This window comes from Mustelus asterias, chromosome 8, assembly GCF_964213995.1.
Source record: "Mustelus asterias chromosome 8, sMusAst1.hap1.1, whole genome shotgun sequence".
NCBI classification, from domain to species: Eukaryota; Metazoa; Chordata; class Chondrichthyes; order Carcharhiniformes; family Triakidae; genus Mustelus; species Mustelus asterias.
The window spans coordinates 79,803,764-79,823,622 of NC_135808.1; the positions used below are offsets into that span (position 1 = coordinate 79,803,764).

General features: G+C 41.9%; 1 protein-coding gene across 1 annotated transcript in view; it reads right to left on the minus strand.

Moving 5' to 3' along the window:
* The window catches only part of LOC144497756 (testicular spindle-associated protein SHCBP1L-like), a 60,074-nt gene that overhangs the window by 29,442 nt on the left and 10,773 nt on the right, over positions 1-19,859 (minus strand). The window contains exons 3-5 of the mRNA XM_078219195.1: positions 15,671-15,885; positions 15,493-15,579; positions 1,795-2,013 (exon numbers count right to left, since the gene is read on the minus strand). Of these exons, the coding sequence (XP_078075321.1) occupies positions 1,795-2,013; positions 15,493-15,579; positions 15,671-15,885 (521 nt within the window). The remainder of the gene's footprint in view (positions 1-1,794; positions 2,014-15,492; positions 15,580-15,670; positions 15,886-19,859) is intronic.

Genomic DNA, 19,859 nt, shown 5'->3' on the forward strand with positions numbered 1-19,859 from the left:
CTGCATGCTTACCTTCAGTGACTGGTGTACGAGGATGCCCAGGTCTTGTTGCACATTCCCTTCTCCTAATTTAGAACATAGAACATAGAACAGTACAGCACAGCACAGGCCCTTCGGCCCTCGATGTTGTGCCGAGCTTTGTCCGAAACCAAGATCAAGCTATCCCATTCCCTATCATTCTGGTGTGCTCCATGTGCCTATCCAATAACCGCTTGAAAGTTCCTAAAGTGTCCGACTCCACTATCACAGCAGGCAGTCCATTTCACACCCCAACCACTCTCTGAGTAAAGAACCTACCTTGGACATCCCTTCTATATCTCCCACCATGAACCTTATAGTTATGCCCCCTAGTAACAGCTACATCCACCCGAGGAAATAGTCTCCGAACGTCCACTCTATCTATCCCCCTCATCATCTTATAAACCTCTATTAAGTCGCCTCTCATCCTCCTCCGCTAAATGGCCAGTTAGTAATGTGCCTCCCTGTTTTTGCTACCAAAGTGGATAACTTCACATTTATCCAAATTATACTGCTCTGCCATTCATTTGCTCACTCAACTTGTCTAAATCACACTGAAGGATCTCTGCATCCTCCTCTCAGCTCATCCTCCCAACCAGCTTTGTGTCATCTGCAAATTTGGAGATATTACATTTAGTTCCCTCATCCAAATCATTAATATATATAGTGAATAGCTGGGGTCCAAGCATTAATCCCTGCAGTACCCCACTGCCTGCCATTTGGAAAATGATCAGCTTATTCCTACTCTTTGGTGGGATTTTATGACCTCGCTCATCCTGAAACCGTAAAATCTGGCCAGAGATCAACAGACATTTCCATTGTCTGTCCCTCACCTGCTCCGATTCTGTGGCTGGCAGGGCGGTAAAATTCCAGCCTTTGTTTCCTGTCTGCTAACCAGTTTTCTATCCATCTCAGTATACCATCCACAATCCCATGATGTGGGACTTTGTCTCAATAAACCACATCCATTGGTTTCCCTTCATCAACTCTATTAGTTACATCCTCGAAAGAATTCCAATAGATTTGTCAAGTATGATTTCCCTTTCATAAATCCATGCTGACTCTGTCCAGTCTTGCCACTGTTTTCCAAGTGTTTTGCTACAAAACCTTTGATAATGGATTCTAGAATTTTCCCCACTACCAACATCAGGCTTACTGATTTATAGTTCCTTATTTTCTCTTTACCTCCCTTTTTAAATAGTGGAGTGATATTAGCTACCTTCTAATCAGTAGGAATAGTTCTCTAGTCTATAGAATCTTGGAAGATGACCACCAATGCATCCACTGCTTTTTGGGCCACATCCTTGCGTACTCTAGGATGTAGATCATCAGGCCCTGGGAATTTATTGGCCTTGAATTCCATCAGTTTCCCCAATACCATTTCTCTACTAATACTGATCTCCTTCAGTTCCTCCCTCTCACTAAACCCTGTGTTCCCCAACAAGAATAAAGTTGAAGCATTTAATTTCCCACATGATGAGTTTCCAATCTTGTTTGCACTGTCAGGGAAAGGTGAATTTCGATCAAGAATGAAATTCGAAATGATAGGGTTTTCCAAGAAGATGTCAAGTATTTACAAGTGACCAATTCAAGAGTACAATCATCACAGCATTAAAATAAGATTGTCTGATTTCAATCGATTCAGGTAACTAAATGTATCCAGTAAGCAAAGGCCTAAGGAAGGGAAGAAAATAAATGCGATGGGAGATAAATTTTCAGTATGATATAATTTAGCATTAAATTTTACATAATCAAGATCCATTTTGATGCTGTTACCTAAGACGCAAATCCTCCCAGATTTTTAACAGTCCGCAAATCATTAGGATTTCATAATATTTTTTCCAACATTCCACTGCTTCAGCTGCTGATGGATCTTCTCTAATATTGCTTTGGTACTCTATCAGCTCCACACGTTTGTTTCTATATTTTTCCAATGTTCTTTTGAAACGTTGGCCTACTGGGCCTGGTATTGTTCCATCTTGAATATCATAAAATCTAAGAAAGGTTAAAGAAAAGTGGATTACAGAAACAAAAATACTTAAAATATTGCAACAATTTAGCAATGGCTTGGCAAAGTATGTTACCAAACTATGAAAGGCATTTCCCAACTGCTGAACATTATTAAATACATTTCTATCTCAGTTACAGTTTGATCTTCTGAAAAGCTGATATAGTGATTTGGTTTTATGTGGTAACATAAAAAATTTAAAACCAATGTAATTGTGAATATTTCTTTTAAAGGCATAAATCCACACCACAGTGCAGCACAATCTTGAAAGAACCAGTTTTTAGTTTCCTGCCTTTTCCATGCTCGGGCTTTTAGACGGGATTGCAACAACATGTTTATATAGCATCTTTAACATAATAAAACATCCCAAGGTGTTCCACAGGAACATTTTTTTTTTGTTTATATATCCAATTCAATCCAATCAAAATCCAATTCAGAATCTCAGCAAGTGAGACATTCCCGATCTAAGCTGACAAGACAGGCCTCTCACTTCCTGTCTTGGGCGTGATCCACATGATCCAAACTGATTGGAGTCGGCATTGCACCTCCTCCAAGGCTTGATCTCATTTGCATCTTAGCCAAAAGGCCGAGATGCCGCTTTAAAAAATTGCTTCAAATGAAGCCACAATGTAACCTTATGACTTCAACCAAGTACAGCATGTCGATACTACATTATTGATGTTAGCCAAAAGGCCGAGAAGCACAGGAACATTATAAAACAAAATATGACACCGAGCCACAAGAGGTGGTGCTTCCGAAACTTATTTTCTGCTGTGAGCTCTATTTAACGCTTCTTACTTAGACTTAGTGCAACCCCAGGGTGAATTGTGGGTGTGATGTGGTGTTGATGGTTTGGGGTCAAACTGCAGAGATACAAATCACAAAAAACAAATAGGATACCATTTTGCAGATTCTGTCGATGTCAGCAATCAGGCCTCAGAGGTCAGTGGATTAGGCCACGCCCACAGGCAAAAAAACACACACATTTAAAGGGGCCTTACAGCCGATTTCAGGGCTATCAAATCTGAGCCGCCACTCCACTGCCACCACTGCTGCCTCGAAGCTCACAACTCCAATTGTTCATCCGTTAACTGACTGGGAGTTGTACTCTACAGTTTGGGAACACTGACATATGGAGATATTAAGTCAGATGACCAAAAGTTTGATCAAAGAGTTTGAAGAAGTGTCTGAAGAGAGAAAAAAAGTGAGGTACAGAAGAAAAGTGCAGGTATTCCAGAGATTAGGGCCCAGGCAACTGAAAGCATATCCACCAATTGTAGAGTGATTAAAATTGAGGATGTTCAAGAGGCCAGTATGAATGGAATGCAGATATCTTGGAGTTATAGGGTTGTAAAAGGTCACAGAGATAGGAAGAGGCATGACCATGATGTATTTGAAAACAAGGATGGGAATTTTAAAATAAAGGCATTGCTTAACTGGGTGCAAATGTAGGTCAGTGAACATAGGAATGTATAGCAAATAAGACTTAGGTGCAAGTTCAGATATGGGCGGCAAAGCTCTAGATGACCTCAAGCTTATAGTGGGTGGAATGTGGGAAATCAGCCAGGAGTGCCTTGGAATAGACAAGACTGGACATAACAAAGGCATGAATGAGAGTTTCAGCAGCAGATGAGCTGAGACTAGGATGAGGTCAGGTGATGTTAGCAAGCAGAAATTGATGGTCTTAGTGATACTGCAAATATGACACCAGAAACACATCTCGGGATCAAATGTGACACCAGGATTACAAACAGACTGACTTGATCTCAGACTGTTGCCAGGGAGATGGATGGAAATGGTAGCTTGGGAATGGAGTTTGGAATGAGGACTGCAAATAATGGGGGCGGGGGGGGGGGGGGAGGGAATTTTCTGCCCCTTTTGTCAAGGTGCGGAAATGGCGAAGGGGGCAGAGAATTGAGCATGAGTTTAAAGTTTATTTCTTCGTGTCAAAGTAGGCTTACATTAACACTGCAATGAAGTTACTGTGAAAATCCCCTAGTCACCACTGTTTGGGTATATAGAGGGAGAATTTAGCATGGCCAATGCACCTAATCAGCACTTCTTTCGGACTGTGGGAGGAAACCCACAGCGACACGGGGAGAACGTGCAGACTTCGCACAGTGACCCAAGCTGGGCATCGAACCCGGATCCCGGGTGCTATGAGGCAGCAGTGCTAACCACTGTGCCACCATGCTGCCCAACTTAGATGAGACCCATAATGACTTTACGCTAGGGGGATTTCCCCACTCAACTGTCCCTATCCCCCCCCACCAGTGGCGTAGCAGGATTCCAACTTTAGGAGTTGGGATCCCCATTTACGTTTAGTTGAATATGCTTATCAGGTGTTGTGCCCCCAAGTTGGATTGTCCATTCATGTCTTCACTTGAAGGGATGCCGAGATGAATCAAGACAGTTCCCCCACGATGTGCAACTGGTGAACAGAAGCTGCTGGAGGTGCGCAGGTGAGTAAAACCCCGGGGGGGGGGGGGGGAGATCATGCCCGATCAATATCCTGGCACTGCCCATGTAATGCCAGGAGGCAGTGCCGAGGAGGAGGTAGATTCCATGTATGTGGAGTTTTTGTTTTCTCTATTTTTATTTCTTTTTTACATGGGGTGCCCTTTTCTGATCTTTCAGAGATCTAAGTTGAGTCCACCCCACCAGCATGACATTGTGGGACCCGCCCCTTACTTTTCTCTGGACAAAGTATCCAAAAATATGGTGGGGAGAACTGGCAGGCTACATTCCGCTTTTCCCTCCCAAGCTGATACTTTGCCAAAAAAAGGGCAAAATTCCGTTCAATGGCTTCAGTTTTTCCTATATTTAATTGGAGGAAACTTCTATTCATCCAGTACTGGATATTGGATAAGTAGTCTGATAAGTTAGCAACAGTGGAGGAATCAAGAGAGGTGCTGGTGAGTTCGGGCTATGTTCAGTTTATACTGGTAATAAGATATTCAACAAGAATGATTACCTTTTTCATTGATTTATCTCATATAGCTATGAGCATAAGAAAGTCTGTATTGAGAAATTGTAATTCAGCCTATGAACCACGCTCCTATCAAGGAGACACATATAACCTTAAAATTCTCTAGTGAATAACAGATAAATCTCAAAAAAATTAACAAAATTGGTCCCAAATAAGTTAACTTCCAATATCAATGACATTATAGTTCATATTATTCATTCCATTCCAGACAACATCCCAGCAGGACTAAAGTAAGTGTTCCGTAGATTATCTGAATCCATATCTACAGTCATTTTTCGTATTCTTCAATCGTTTACATTGTTTTATAAAACATTTAAATGGTGTTAATTAACAAAGCATTAACTACTTTCAGTGAGAATCAAATCTGTACAATCATACAAACATATAAACCATGAAGAACAGATAAAGACCCTTGGGTCCATCTAGGCTGTCCCACACAACTCTGGTACATGCTGTTTCAGCATATGGTGAAAAAAGATAAAAAAACAATTTTGGGGAAAAATATTTTTGAAATCTTCAACAGCTTTTTCCTCTCCCTTGAACATATTAGGAATAATTTTCACCTTTATCACTTGCGTGATAAATGGAAAAGAAAACAGGAAAGGTTCTCTAATGTGTGAATCTTTCCACTGAATGTCAGCAGGTATTACAATGGCAAGCAAATTGCAGCTGAGCCCAATTCTATTCTCACGTGATATCCATGCATTTATGCCTTTGGAAAGGGATCAGGAACAGAAACCCCAGCTGCTTTTGCCTGCCCTAACCTACTGGCAGCATCTCTACCATCACTGTGGCTGAAATGAACTCCTTCAGCACAAACTGAAGATGGAATTTGGAACCTTCCTGATCTCAACAGCATACTTGATAAACTTGGGTCATCTGTGAATGTAAAGAACAAAACAAACAGAAGCATGAGTAGGCCAATCCAGCCCAGGAAGCTTGCTCTACCATTCAATGGAGAATGGCTGATCTTCTACCTCAACTCTATTTTCCCCCTTTCCCCATTGTTACCATTTGGTTTGGGACCATTAACATTTAAAAAGATATCCGAACACCTTGTTTTAACCAACTAAACTAAGCCACAAGATTTTTACTTTCGTTAACAAAACACAAATTTTATTTAATATAGAACAAATGAAACAAAGCCAATATAAGTAGGTTAACACTATAGCTTGCAACCACGTATGTTGTGCACTCAGGGTTATTTCTTGCATATCTATCTTATTTACTTCTGTAGGGACCACCCATAAGTATGTCACAGTCCACTGGAAAATATCTACCTTTAATCCTCATCAGCTCCAACTAATCTCAGAGGTAAAGCTTTCACTTACCATCCCTTGACTGTGAATGCCCCAGTTCCTTATTTCAATACTTCTAAGCTAATGCAGCTTATTACTTCCTTTTGCAATAAAACACAGAGGTCCATTGTAGATTTTTTCACTGATTTCAAGTTTGGCAATCTTCCAGCTTCTATTCCCTCAAAATTCAAATGAGATCAGTCCTCAGCTGCACTCCATGTGGTCAATGGTGAGATCTTCCAGTTGTTCATGCCGGCGGGATCTTCCAGTCCACTGTCGGCGTACACCCGCCATGGGTTTCCCAGTAGTACTGGATTCAATGGGAAATCTCATTAACAGCCACAAGACCAGAAGATCCAGCTGCTGGCCAATGGGAGGCCCCCTCCTGCCACCAAGAAACAGTGAGCACAGAGGGCAGAGAATCTCGCCCAAAGTTAATGTTTTACTCTGTTAGAGCGCAGGTCTATCTAACTGTCATTTACTGTGGTTATCACTTGGCTAGGTGTAAACTGCACAAGGTCTAAACTGCAACTAAAACCTCTCTCAGCTAACACACAGATAAATTGAAACAGAAAAACTTCCAAAGTCTGTCCACCATCTACAAGGCACAAGTCAGGACAGCGATGGAATACTCTCCACTTGCCTGGATGAGTGCAGCTCCAACAACACTCAAAAAAGCTTGACATTATCCAGGACAAAGCAGCCCACTTGATTGGCACCACATCCACAAACATTCATCACCATCTCCACCATACTAGCAGCAGTGTGTACCATTTACAAGCTGCACTGCAGGAAATCATTAAGGTTCCTTAGACAACACCTTCCAAACCCACAACTATCCAGTAAGGACAAGGGCAGCAGTTACATGGGAACCACCACCTGAATGTTCCACTCCGAGCCACATCCTAACCTGTAACTATATCACTGTTTCTTCATTGTTGCTGGGTCAAAATCCTGGAACTCCTCCTTAATAGCACTGTGTGTCCCCTACATCACATGGACTGCAGTGGGTCAAGAAAATAGCTCACCACCATCTCCTCGAGGGCAATTAGGGATGTGCAATAAATGCTGGCCTAGCCAGTGAAGCCCACATCCTGTGAATGAATAAAGAAAAACATATTTCTCATTGTTAACTTCTTGCAGAAACATGTCTTATAGGTGTTGGACAGGCTTTGGAGAGTCAGGAGGTGAGTTACCCACTGCAGGATTCCTAGCGGAAACATGGCCCTAGGCTCCAAGTTTGCTTTAATTTGTTACAATATGGTTAGGGACAGTAACTTTTTGGTTAAAGTAGACAAAGTTTGAAGTCCCAGAGGCCCATGAAGAGAATAAAGCCACAAGATTTTTTTTTTAAACAAAATAAACTTTGCAAAGTCAGAAAAGTAAAGCAAACAGCAACATCTAACTTATACTTTAATATCTAAAATTAACATGAGGTAAATATGAATTAATAGGTAAAATGTGGTGCACCACACTGCATATTAAATGGCAGATGCGACAAAGACAGGTCATATAGATTTCACAGCAATCCAGCCAGACGTCAATGACTGCAGTGAGTCACAAAATCCCATTAAAACTCTATCTCCCTCAGGAGGGGCTTCAACTCTTCACTTTTGAAGATTTTGCCTTGGAATTCCCCCAGAAACTGCTCCAACTCAGACTGCCTCAACGACTGCTTAACTCCTGATGGTTCAACCTCTTTTGCTGAGATGCATTCCACGGGACTCAAAGTTGCACTTGCATCTTTAAATACAGCACAATTCCAGCTCTTTTCCACCACTAGCTACACGGAGCTGACACTACATTTGGGTTTCTGCAGATCTCCTTGCTGCACTGCTATAAATGGCTCCCTGGGCTTCTCCTGAGCCATAACTGCCTCCAGCATGGAACTGTCAATCTTCCACCAGTTTCCCAGCTCTGCTGTACCTCTGTGCTAAATGCAGCACCTTTTTGGTATCCAGCCTCTTCCACTGCTGCAGAAGACTTTCTCTAAGCAAGCACATAGATAAATTGAAACCAGTCTCCATGACAACTTAACCTTCCACTAAATGGTTTTAAATTAATTTAGCTCTACCTCCCAAAGCAAAGCACCTCTCTGAATTGCACTTCTTTGCCAGCAGCATCGACACCTTTCCAATAACATCTGTCCCAAGACTAGAAATTCCCACCCAATGTCAATAGACCTTTAAATGATTTTTGCAGGAGGGACTGAAAATTTTACCTTCATGCCTCCAGTTCTCAAGATAAATAAGCCCACCTGCTGTTTTAGGATCTTACCTTTCTAGCTTTTAACCCCTTAAGTCAACATGGCCCCAATGTTTTAAGTGTTATAGACTCCAAGCTGCTTTAGTTGCATTTATCCTACTTTTTACAGTTGAACTTTAATCTTCTCAGAACTAAACATTACCTATAAAATATTAATATGAACTAAATATTTGTCACAAATTGAACTGATTTTCTAAAGTTAAATTTTAATTCCTAAAACTAAATTTTTTATAGTAAAGCACATGAACCATGCAACACCATATCCTTTGATACCTTTAGCATCCAAAGATTTATTGGCCTCGGTCTTGAATGCACTCAACAACCAAGCATCTGCAGCCCTCCGGGCTAGAGAAGTGGCACCACTGTAGTGGGTCGGATCTCAACAATGATGAGACAGAGTACAGGGAAGAGATAGAGAATCTGGTGAACTGGTGCGATGCCAATAATCTCTCGCTCAATGTCAACAAAACGAAGGAGATAGTTATTGACTTCAGGAAGCATAGTGGAGGACATGCCCCTGTCTACATCAGTGGGCACAAAGTAGAAAGGGTCGAGAGCTTCAAGTTTTTGTGTATCCAGATCACCAACAACCAGTCCCGGTCCCTCCATACCAACACTATAGTTAAGAAAGCCCACCAATGCCTCTACTTTCTTAGAAGACTAAGGAAATTTGACATGTCAGCTACGACTCTCACCAACTTTTACAGATGCACCATTCTTTCTGGTTGTATCACAGCTTGGTATGGCTCATGCTCTGTCCAAGACCGCAAGGAACTACAAAGGATCGTGAACAAAGCCTAGTCCATCCACTCAAACCAGCCTCCCATCCATTGACACTGTCTACACTTCCTGCTGCCTCAGAAAAGCAGCCAGCATAATTAAGGGCCCCATGCACCCCAGACATACTCTCTTCCACCTGTCTGAGGACACGTACCAACCAACTCAAGAACAGCTTCTTCCCTGCTGCCATCAAACTTTTGAATGGACCTATCTCACATTAAGTTGATCTTTCTCTACATCCTAGCTATGACTGTAACATTATATTCTGCACTCTCTCCTTTCCTTCTCTATGCACAGTATGCTTTGACTGTATAGCACACAAGAAACAATACTTTTCACTGTATACTAATACATGTGACAATAATAAATCAAATCAAAGAATTTCAATGATTCACACCCATTCAAGAGTAGAATTTTCTCCTCATCAGTTCTAAATGGCTGACCCTTAATCCTGAAATTATGACCCCTAATTCTATACTCCCCAGCTAAGGAAATCAGCCTTTCAGTATCTACCCTAACAAGCACTCACCTCTCATTTTTCTGAACTACAGCGAATATAGGTTGATTCTACTCAGTCTCGCCTCACAGGACAAACCCCTCTTATCCTAGGAATCAATCTAGTAAACCTCTGTTACACCCCATCAAAGGCAAATACATCCTTCCTTAGGTAAGGAGACCACATTGCATATTACATACCAGGTGTGGTCTCAAAGTCCTATATAATTGCAACAAGATTTATTTTCTTTTATAATCCAATACATTTGCTAAAAACGCACCATTTGACTTTTTAATTGCTTGCTGCGCCTACATGTTACCTTTCTGTGATTCATGTACAAGGACATCCAAATTCCTTTGCATACCAACATTTAGTAGTATCTCATCTTTTAAAAAATGTTTACTTTTTATTCTTCCTGGCAAAGTGTATAATTTCACATTATAGCACATCTGCCACCTTCTGACCCACTCACTTAACCTGTTAATATACCTTTGCAACCTCTTTGCATCCACTCATAATTTGGGCAGAATTTAGTGGGACTCACTGAATCAGATGGGCAGGCAGGCCAGGAAAATTGCATGAAAGGCTCTACATCCAACTCCCCACTGGGGAAAAACTGTCCTGCATTTAGTGACTGGTGGGAAGGCAATTAGGTTCATTAATGAGCAACTTCAATCCAATTATCTGAGATGATGGGAATTTATTGGTTCAGGGATTGCACGAAACTAACAAGTATTTGCCAGTCACCTACACGCGGTTGACGCCTTCCGCGACCGCTGGGCGCCGCAGGGGCTGGGGTGTGTTATCGACCCCGATAATCACCTTTTGGTTTGACGTTTTAAGTTTCCTTTCGACTTTGATTTTGGTTCGGGCTGTTCCCCCCTTCCTTTTGGGGAGCCGCCCCTTTTACTTTGTCCCTAAGTTAATTTGAGTTCGTTTACTTGATTGGTGCCGAAAGAGCTGCCAGTCACCTACAGGGTGGAGGGGGATTCATTCACAGCCACTCAGTGTCCAATTAAGGGCTTCCCATCAAGAAAGCAGAAGCTCACTGAGAACCAACCCCTGCCCTTGAATCCAACCCCCTGTGCCAGCAATCATAGAACATAGAACAGTACAGCACAGAACAGGCCCTTCGGCCCACGATGTTGTGCCGAGCTTTGTCTGAAACCCAGATCAAGCTAGTTCCTCCCTATCATCCCGAAGTGCTCCATGTGCCTATCCAATAGCTTCTTAAATGTTCCTAAAGTTTCTGACTCCACTATCCCTGCAGGCAGTCCATTCCACACCCCAACCACTCTCTGAGTAAAAAACCTACCTCGGACATCCTTCCTATATCTCCCACCATGAACCCTATAGTTATGCCCCCTAGTTCCCGCTCCATTCACCCGAGGAAATAGTCATTGAACGTTCACTCTATCTATCCCCCTCATCATCTTATAAACCTCTATCAAGTCTCCTCTCAACCTCCTCCGCTCCAAAGAGAAAAGCCCAAGTTCCCTCAACCTTTCCTCATAAGACCTACCCTCCAAACCAGGCAGCATCCTGGTAAATCTCCTTTGCACTCTTTCCAGTGTCTCCACATCCTTCTTGTAGTGAGGTGAACAGAACTGCACGCAATATTCCAAACGTGGTCTCACCAAGGGCCTTTACAGTTGCAGCATAACCCCACGGCTCTTAAACTCAAACCCCCTGTTAATGAACGCCAACACACTATAGGCCTTCTTCACGGCTCTATCCACTTGGGTGGCAACCTTCAGAGATCTGTGGATATGAACCCCAAGATCTCTCTGTTCCTCCATATTCTTCAGAACCCTACCTTTGACCCTGTAATCCACATTTAAATTTGTCCTACCAAAATGAATCACCTGACATTTATCAGGGTTAAACTCCATTTGCCATTTTTCAGCCCAGCTCTGCATCCTATCTATATCTCTTTGCAGCCTACAACAGCCCTCCACCTCATCCACTACTCCTCCAATTTTGGTGTCATCAGCAAATTTACTGATCCACCCTTCAACCCCCTCCTCTAAGTCATTTATAAAAATTACAAATAGCAGAGGACCAAGCACTGATCCCTGTGGCACTCTGCTGGTAACCGGTTTCCAGTCTGAAAATTTTCCATCCACCACCACCCTCTGTCTTCTGTTAGATAGCCAGTTACCTATCCAATCGGCCAAACTTCCCTCTATCCCACACATCCTTACTTTCTTCATAAGCCAACCATGGGGGACTTTATCGAACACCTTACTAAAATTCATGTATATGACATCAACCGCACTACCTTCATCAACACACTTAGTTACCTCCTCAAAAAACTTCCAACAACCATTCCTGTCCTTGTTCTACCCATGTCTCCGTAATGGCCACAACATCGTAGTCCCAAGTGCCAATCCTTCCGTGACTTCCATCCCATCCCACTTACCTCTGTCAAAGGATACAGCAACCCTCCCTGATCCTAGTGTATTACCAGTAGCAGCTACCACTTCCAGTTGTGCTGCTTGTAATAGAGAGTAAGAAGTCTCACAACAGGAGACTGAAAGGAGCAGCGCTCCGAAAGCTCATGATTCCAAATAAACCTGTTGGACTTTAACCTGGTGTTGTAAGACTTCTCACTGTGCCCACCCCAGTCCAACGCCGGCATCTCCACATTGTGTAAAGAGAGCTACCAGCCTCTGATTCATAGAAATAGAATCATAGAAACCCTACAGTGCAGAAGGAGGCCATTCAGCCCATCGAGTCTGCACCGACCACAATCCCACCCAGGCCCTACCCCCACCCCCACATATTTACCCCCTAATCCCTCTAACCTATGCATCCCAGGACTCTAAGGGGCAATTTTTAACCTGGCCAATCAACCTAACCCACACATCTTTGGACTGTGGGAGGAAACCGGAGCACCCGGAGGAAACCCACGCAGACACGAGGAGAATGTGCAAACTCCACACAGACAGTGACCCGAGCCGGGAATCGAACCCGGGACCCTGGAGCTGTGAAGCAGCAGTGCTAACCACTGCCAATTTATGCGATCGGTGCTACCGTGCCGCCAATTTATGCGATCGGTGAAAAACTTTGAAAAATAACTACGCTGGTACACGGAGGCAGGGATCTTATTCTCCTAAACTTGTTCATCAGCAATGCCAAGCACAACATGTACTCTGTCAAGTCAATAGGCTTTTTAGCAAACATTCCATTCTTCAACATTTGTTTGATAACATTCCTGTGAACTGCTTCGAGATGCTTTATGTTAAAGGCACTTTATAATTACAAGTTGTTGCTGTTATTATTCTTTTATTGAAGAAGCAGGCTTGTGTGGGTGGGATTAGACAAATTTGCTTGACTGGAGAAAATATTCATTACATTTACAGATTAGTTTAGTATGATCAAATTGTAATTTTCCATCCTCTCTGACCAACATTTTGTCAGTATTGTGGAGGAACTTAAGCAGGAACTCATGGCAATTCTTGTTCATAATGCTGTGAAATATAAAGTTGTGAGAGATTCAGTTGTGAACTAGTACAGAAACTCTGTGGTTTCACCCGAATAAGGCTTAAAAACATTTATTTCACTCAATTTTTGAGACAATGAAGGAATAGTAGCTACACGTTGACAGATCAATTGGATTTATATCAATCAAAATTGCATAAAACCTATCGTTTAAACAAAACACCTTTAGTGGAGGAGTCCCATTTTTGAGATTGAATTGTTTTTAAATTTAGAACACTGAAAATGTACATTACTATTATTCAGATAGTTATCAAGTAATGTTTCATTCTTATAAACTATTGTCACTGTCCTGGAGTGTGCTAGCATCAGTTGAAGTTTTAAGCTCCCCACAGGAAACTGGTTGGCAGGTGGGGGGAAGGCATCTAAATTCAGATGGTGTGACAGGGGGTGGTGTCCAAATTGCCTACCGAACTCCACTGGAATTTTATCAGTAGCAGGGTAAGATGTTAGGTAGCTTATCTGCCCTGGGGACAATTGATGCTGTTAAGTGGCCAATTAATAGCCTTTCTGGTATAACAGTGGGTTGGGGGTGCCTCCTAGATTTAAATGGAAGAAGAGGAATTCTTGCAGAATTCTTGCAGGAATTCTTGCAGTGTTTCCATAGCTGGTGATTTGCACTCACACACAAGCAGCCAAAAAATTACATTATGTGACCCAGACTTCTGGGGCATATTGGATATCACTTGCCTTTGTCATCGACAGCTTGGTAGAGAAGTTGTGCCATTTACTGACTTTCAGACAACATCCAACTTTGGGATAGTTTTGCCTGTTGCATTTAGTTACCACTGAATTGCACTTTTATGCTACTGGCTTATATTCTCAGGGTTAGTTAGTCATCTGTACAATGATACACCAAACAGGTCACTTCAGCCTTATCTGCCAGAACCAATACATTTGTCACTTTACTAGTGGAAAGGAGGGAACAATTGGAAAGGACACAGATAATTTACAATATTTTGTTTTGCAAAAATAGAGGACCTCAAGGATTATATGCATTTTACTATCAGAGCGCCAAATATCCATCTACTGGTATGTATAAACTGACTCTAATTTCAGTTGATCAATGTTCAGGAGTTGTTGAAAATAATAATGCAGAATAAAATGTCACACTAACTTTGACTCTTACATCTTGAAATAATTAATGGTGCCAAAATATTGGAAAAGCAGATGAGAAGGGTGGATGGCTGCTGGACTAGAGATACATCTCCTTCCACTGACAGTAGTCGGGAAACTCCACACCAAAACTTAAAGTAAAAAGGCTTACATTTCCAGCTAAATTCTTGTTGCATGTTGAAACAATATATCCAAAACCTGACAGTTTGAGGGTAGGATTCTACCTCACACCCTCAAAAAAAAGGATTATTTATGTTAACTGTGTTCTGCACAACTTCATCAATAGAGTTGAAGAATCCAAGGAGGGAAACTGAGACTGTGGAGGAAGATGATGAGAAAGGAGAAGTCTCACCAGCTGATATACAACTAGGCATACAGGCCGAGCATTTCAAGGCAGCTGTTCACCTCTACAAGAGCAGCCTCATGACTATCTATACACTATTTGCTCCATGCTAACAAATCGAGCAAAAGTCATATCTACCACCCCTACACATTTGCCACTAACATCAATAGATGGTACTAACTGGTTGTTATTGCTTCTGCCTGCCTCTTCTGCAACTAAGGTTGACAGCTGGGGGTCGTATTACTCCTTATCCTGCCAGGTAAAATTGTTCTGTTTCTCCTTCTGCCATATCATCATTGTTGGCATATTTCTTGCAGATGGCCAAAGATCTTTTCTTGGCTATCACTAAACATAGTGGAGCTTAGTTATGAAAGTACCTCCAAATCAGCTCGTAGCCTCTATAGACTAAAAGTAGAGCCTCTTGTAAAGTGGGTCTTTCGGTCTTCACTATGGCAGATATCATGCTGCCATACAAAACTGCATCAGTGCTTTGGCTCTCTATGCATAGAAGATTCATATCCCACATTTAACCCAAGATTGGGATTTTACAGATTATTATTCAATTTCTTAATTTACATCCATGCATTAATCAAAAAACAGTGAGTTTTGCTCATCTCTGTATTTTTCATCATCCTTCGTTGTTGCTCTTTTAGAAACAATTTTGTTGAACTGACTTACAAACGTATACGTTCCTCAATAAGTGCAGTGTAATTTTCACAGCCTTCCTCATCATCCCAGTCTCTCCACAGAAAGTCATAAAAAAACCTGAAAAAAAATAACAAAAGTGTATCTGTAGTTAACAATCCATGGAAATTAATGTGATTATTAATGTGGAAAAGCTTATTTTTGTATTTACCGAACATTTTCCAGAGCTTGAGCAATGCCACATACAGCAGAATCCTGATCATCTACTGGATAAACTTCCAACAATGGAACACAGTGATCTAACTCATCCAAAACTTCATCAACAAGTTCCCTTGGCAAATTAGCAATATTAGAAGAATACGGTTCTATAATTGATACGGTAGCTCGGAGATGAGAAGATTGGCTTTGTCGAGGCCTGCACGTAACCTACAAAGCATTACAGACAACATAAAATGTTAGATTGTCCAGAATTACTATGACCTTAATCATTCATTTAAAAAGTGCAGGCTCTGTATATTTAAAAAGTTACCATTATCACACAAGGAAAAAATACTTGAAGATACTGTCCTTTCAAGACTTTTCATTCTGCAGTCAGATAATGTTCCCTCCTGTACATAGAGCTTTGTTTATGACATAATTTTCTAACCAAAGTAAGCAACATAACCGAAAGAGCATGAAAACATAACCAACTAAACATCAAGTAACTCCTAGCCATGTCAGAACAGAAAGTGAAATGAGAGGCAGACTGCAAAGAAGCTTTTTATATGGAGTTTGAACTTCTTTCAAAACTTGAGGAAGACAGCATCTAAGGTAGGCATCTAACAGTCTTCCTGATTAATTTCTTAATTCCATCTCTACCAAGTTAAGCATGTTATAGTACCAAAACAACTGGGTCTCTATGGATCTTCATCGGCAGACTGGCTGAAGCTCAGCTTTACTGATGTGACTCCCATATCTTCTCCATCACAAAGACTACTCTACTGCAACATTATCTGTCTTCGTCCCTGCAGATGGAACTCGCATCCATGCCCTTGATACCTCCAGGCTACACTATTCCGATGCTTTCCTGAATAGCCTCCCATTTTCCACCTTTATAAACTTGAGCTTCTCTATATTTCGCCAACATTCTAACCTATATCAAGGCCTACTGAACCATCACGTACATCTCAATCTAAAATTCTAAACCTTTTGTTCAAATCCCTCCATTGTTTCACCCCTATTTTTGTAACCTCATCCAACTCTATAACCCTCCAAGAGCTCTGCTTTCCTCCAACAGTGGACTCACCCAACAATTGCTGGCTGTGGCACAGGTCCTAAGCTCTGGAGCTGTATTTGTATACCTCTGTGCGTCCTGATTTCTTTCCCCTCCTTTAAGGCCCCCCCTTCCTCTTAAACCATACCTCTTTCTTTAATATCTCCCTTTGTTTTTTTTAAACTACGTCTTTCAAGTTACAAAGCCAATGCTCAGAGTGGAATGGGCAAACTCAAATCCATTCTTTGCTTGCTTCAAAAGCCAATTCAAAACAATAATGGTCTCAAGCAACAAGCTTCATATTAGTCCAGGATTTTAAAAACTGCATGTATGAGTCACCCATCCAATTAGAACCCAATTTTCCAGAAAATCAAAATAGAATATACAGTTCATTTCACGGTTGCTATGTGCTGCTTAGTGATGATTTTACCTGAGGTTCAATCTATAAAGTGGAGAAACACTGGCTGATCATTTTTCTTGACCAATCTGCATCCTTTGACACAGTTCACCACACCATCCTCCTCCAACACTTCTCCATTGAATCACTGTCTGCAGACTCTGGCTGCAGGATAGCAGTCTCTTCTGCAGACCTTTCTGCCGTGCATTCCTACCTGGTGCTGCATCCCACTGTGCCTGTATCTCTCCTCCCACAGGTAGGTCCCCAGGACACTGCCTGTGGATACCTGGACTCCTCGCCCTTATGTCTCTCTCTTCCTCAACAGGTGAGATCCCACCAACAGAAATCCTCCAAGAAAGTTGGAAAAATGAAAGAGACCTCAAACAAAGCTACTAATGCAAAGTTTAGCAGAAACCACAGGAATTTTTTTTAAAAAATACTTTTCCAATTCAATCAAATCAAATCCAATTCAGAGTCTCAACAAGTTGAGACATTTCAGATCCAGGCTGACAAGACAGGGCGAGTGACCAAACCACCCTGTCCTGGGCCTGATCTACATGAGCCAAGCTGATTGGAGAAGGGGGAGGTTCCTCCTCCAAGACTTGAGCTCATTTGCATCTTAGCCAAAAGGCCGAGATGCCGCTTTAAAAAATTGCTTCATATGAAACATATGAAGCTTCAGTGTAACCTAATGACCTCAACCAAGTGCGGCCGACCATGGGCTGCCGACCATACTACACTTGATCTTAGCCAAAAGTCGAAACCACAGGAAATGCTACGAAAAATAGCAATAAACCAGCAGCAAACTGTCACCTGAACTCCTAACAACTCACACTGCCAATGCTCTAACTCTCTTTTATCCCACCCTTGGATAAGAAATGCAACAAAACGTACGGCTGCCTTTCCATGTTGCACTTACAATGAGCGCAAAATCATGCAGGTAGCCTAAAATTATGTGCGACCGTCATTATTGGGCTTACTTGCCCGTTTAATTGTTCACGGGTATGCTTCTGATTCCCGTATGTGCCTACCGGCTATAACATTGTGAGAGAACGCTAAGATGTTGGGACATGTACCTGGCATGTTCTCAAGCAATTTCACACGAGTTTGGGTCGGGCATATGTCTCGTAGCAAGCAATGTAGAATTCTGGCTTAGGTCTCCTTGTTCATCCACATCTATTAGTCTTTCGAGTATGTAGTTCCATTCTCTATTTTGCCTCCCAAACAATGTATTACTTCATATTAAATTATATCTGCTAAATATCTGCAGATATTTCTTCATGGCCAGTATTTATTGCCATTCCAAATGTCCTTGAAAAGGTGTTCAGCCATCTAGTTGAGCTGTTGCAGTCCATGAGGTGTAGGTTACCACAGTGCTATTAGGAAGGGAGTTCCAGGTTTTCAAGCCAGCAACAGTGAAGGAATAGTGATATTGTTCCAAGTCAGGATAGTGTGGGGGAACTTGCAGGTGATAGTATTCCCATGTATTTAATGCCATTGTCCTTCCAGATGGTAGAAGTCTGCATTTGGATGGCGATGTCCAAGGAGCCTTGGTAAGCTGCTGTGGTACATTTGGTAAATGGCACACATGCTGCCCTGATGTGTCAATGTTTGAGGGAGTAAATCTTTAAGATGATGGATAGGATACTGATCAAGTGGGATGCTTTACTTTGTCCAGAGTGGTGTCAAGCTTCATGAATTTTGGAGCTGCATTCATCCAGGTGAGTGTGGAGCATTCCAGCTGACTCCTAACATTTGTTCTGTAGATGTTGTACATGTCGTGAGTTACTTGCCACAGAATTGACAGACTCTGATTTGCTCTTGCAACCACAGTATTTATGTGACTGGTTCAATTACATTTCTCGACAACAGCGAATCCTAGGATTTTGATGGTACGGGATTTCAGTAATTTCATTAAATGTCAGAAGCAGTTAATTTCATGTTGAAAATGGTCATTGCCTGGCAATAGTTTGGGACTAATGTTACTTGTCACTTATCAGATTAAGCCTGGGTGTTGTCCAAGTATCACTGCATATGAGCATAGGAACGTAAGAACATAGGAATTGGGAGCATAAGTAGGCAAATTCAGCTTTTCGAGCCTGCTCCGCTATTCAGATCATGGCTGATCTCTCCCTGGTCTCAAATTCACCTCCCCACCTGTTCCCCATATCCCCTTATCCCATTTTTTTTAGAAATATATCTAACTCCTTCTTGAAACCATTCAACGATTCAGACTCCACCACGCTATGGGGCAGCGAGTTCCATAAATTCACCACACTCTGCAAGAAGTAGTTCCTCCTCATCTCAGTGTTAAATCTACTGCCTCTTAACCTATACCTGTGACATCTTGTTCTAGATTGCCTCATTTTGTCTACATTTACTTTGGTGGACTTTATCATTTGAGGAGTTTCAAGTGGAACTGAAGACTGTGCAATCATCAATGACTATCCGCACTTCTGACCATTTAACAAAAGGAAGGTCATTTATGAAACCTGTGAGATGGTCAGACCCAGGACTGCCCTAAGGAACTCCTGCAGTGAATTGGCCCTCAACCATCACAATTATCTTTTTTAATGCTAGATATCACTTCAGCTAGTAGAAAGTCTCTTCCCCAATTCCCATTGACTTCAATTTTACTCCTTGATGCCTTGGCATCCTTTTGAAGAGGAAATCTGCTGTCCTCACCTGCTATGGTTTACATATGACTCCAAGCTGGTGGCCCTCTGAAGTAACCTAGAAAGCTACTCAGTA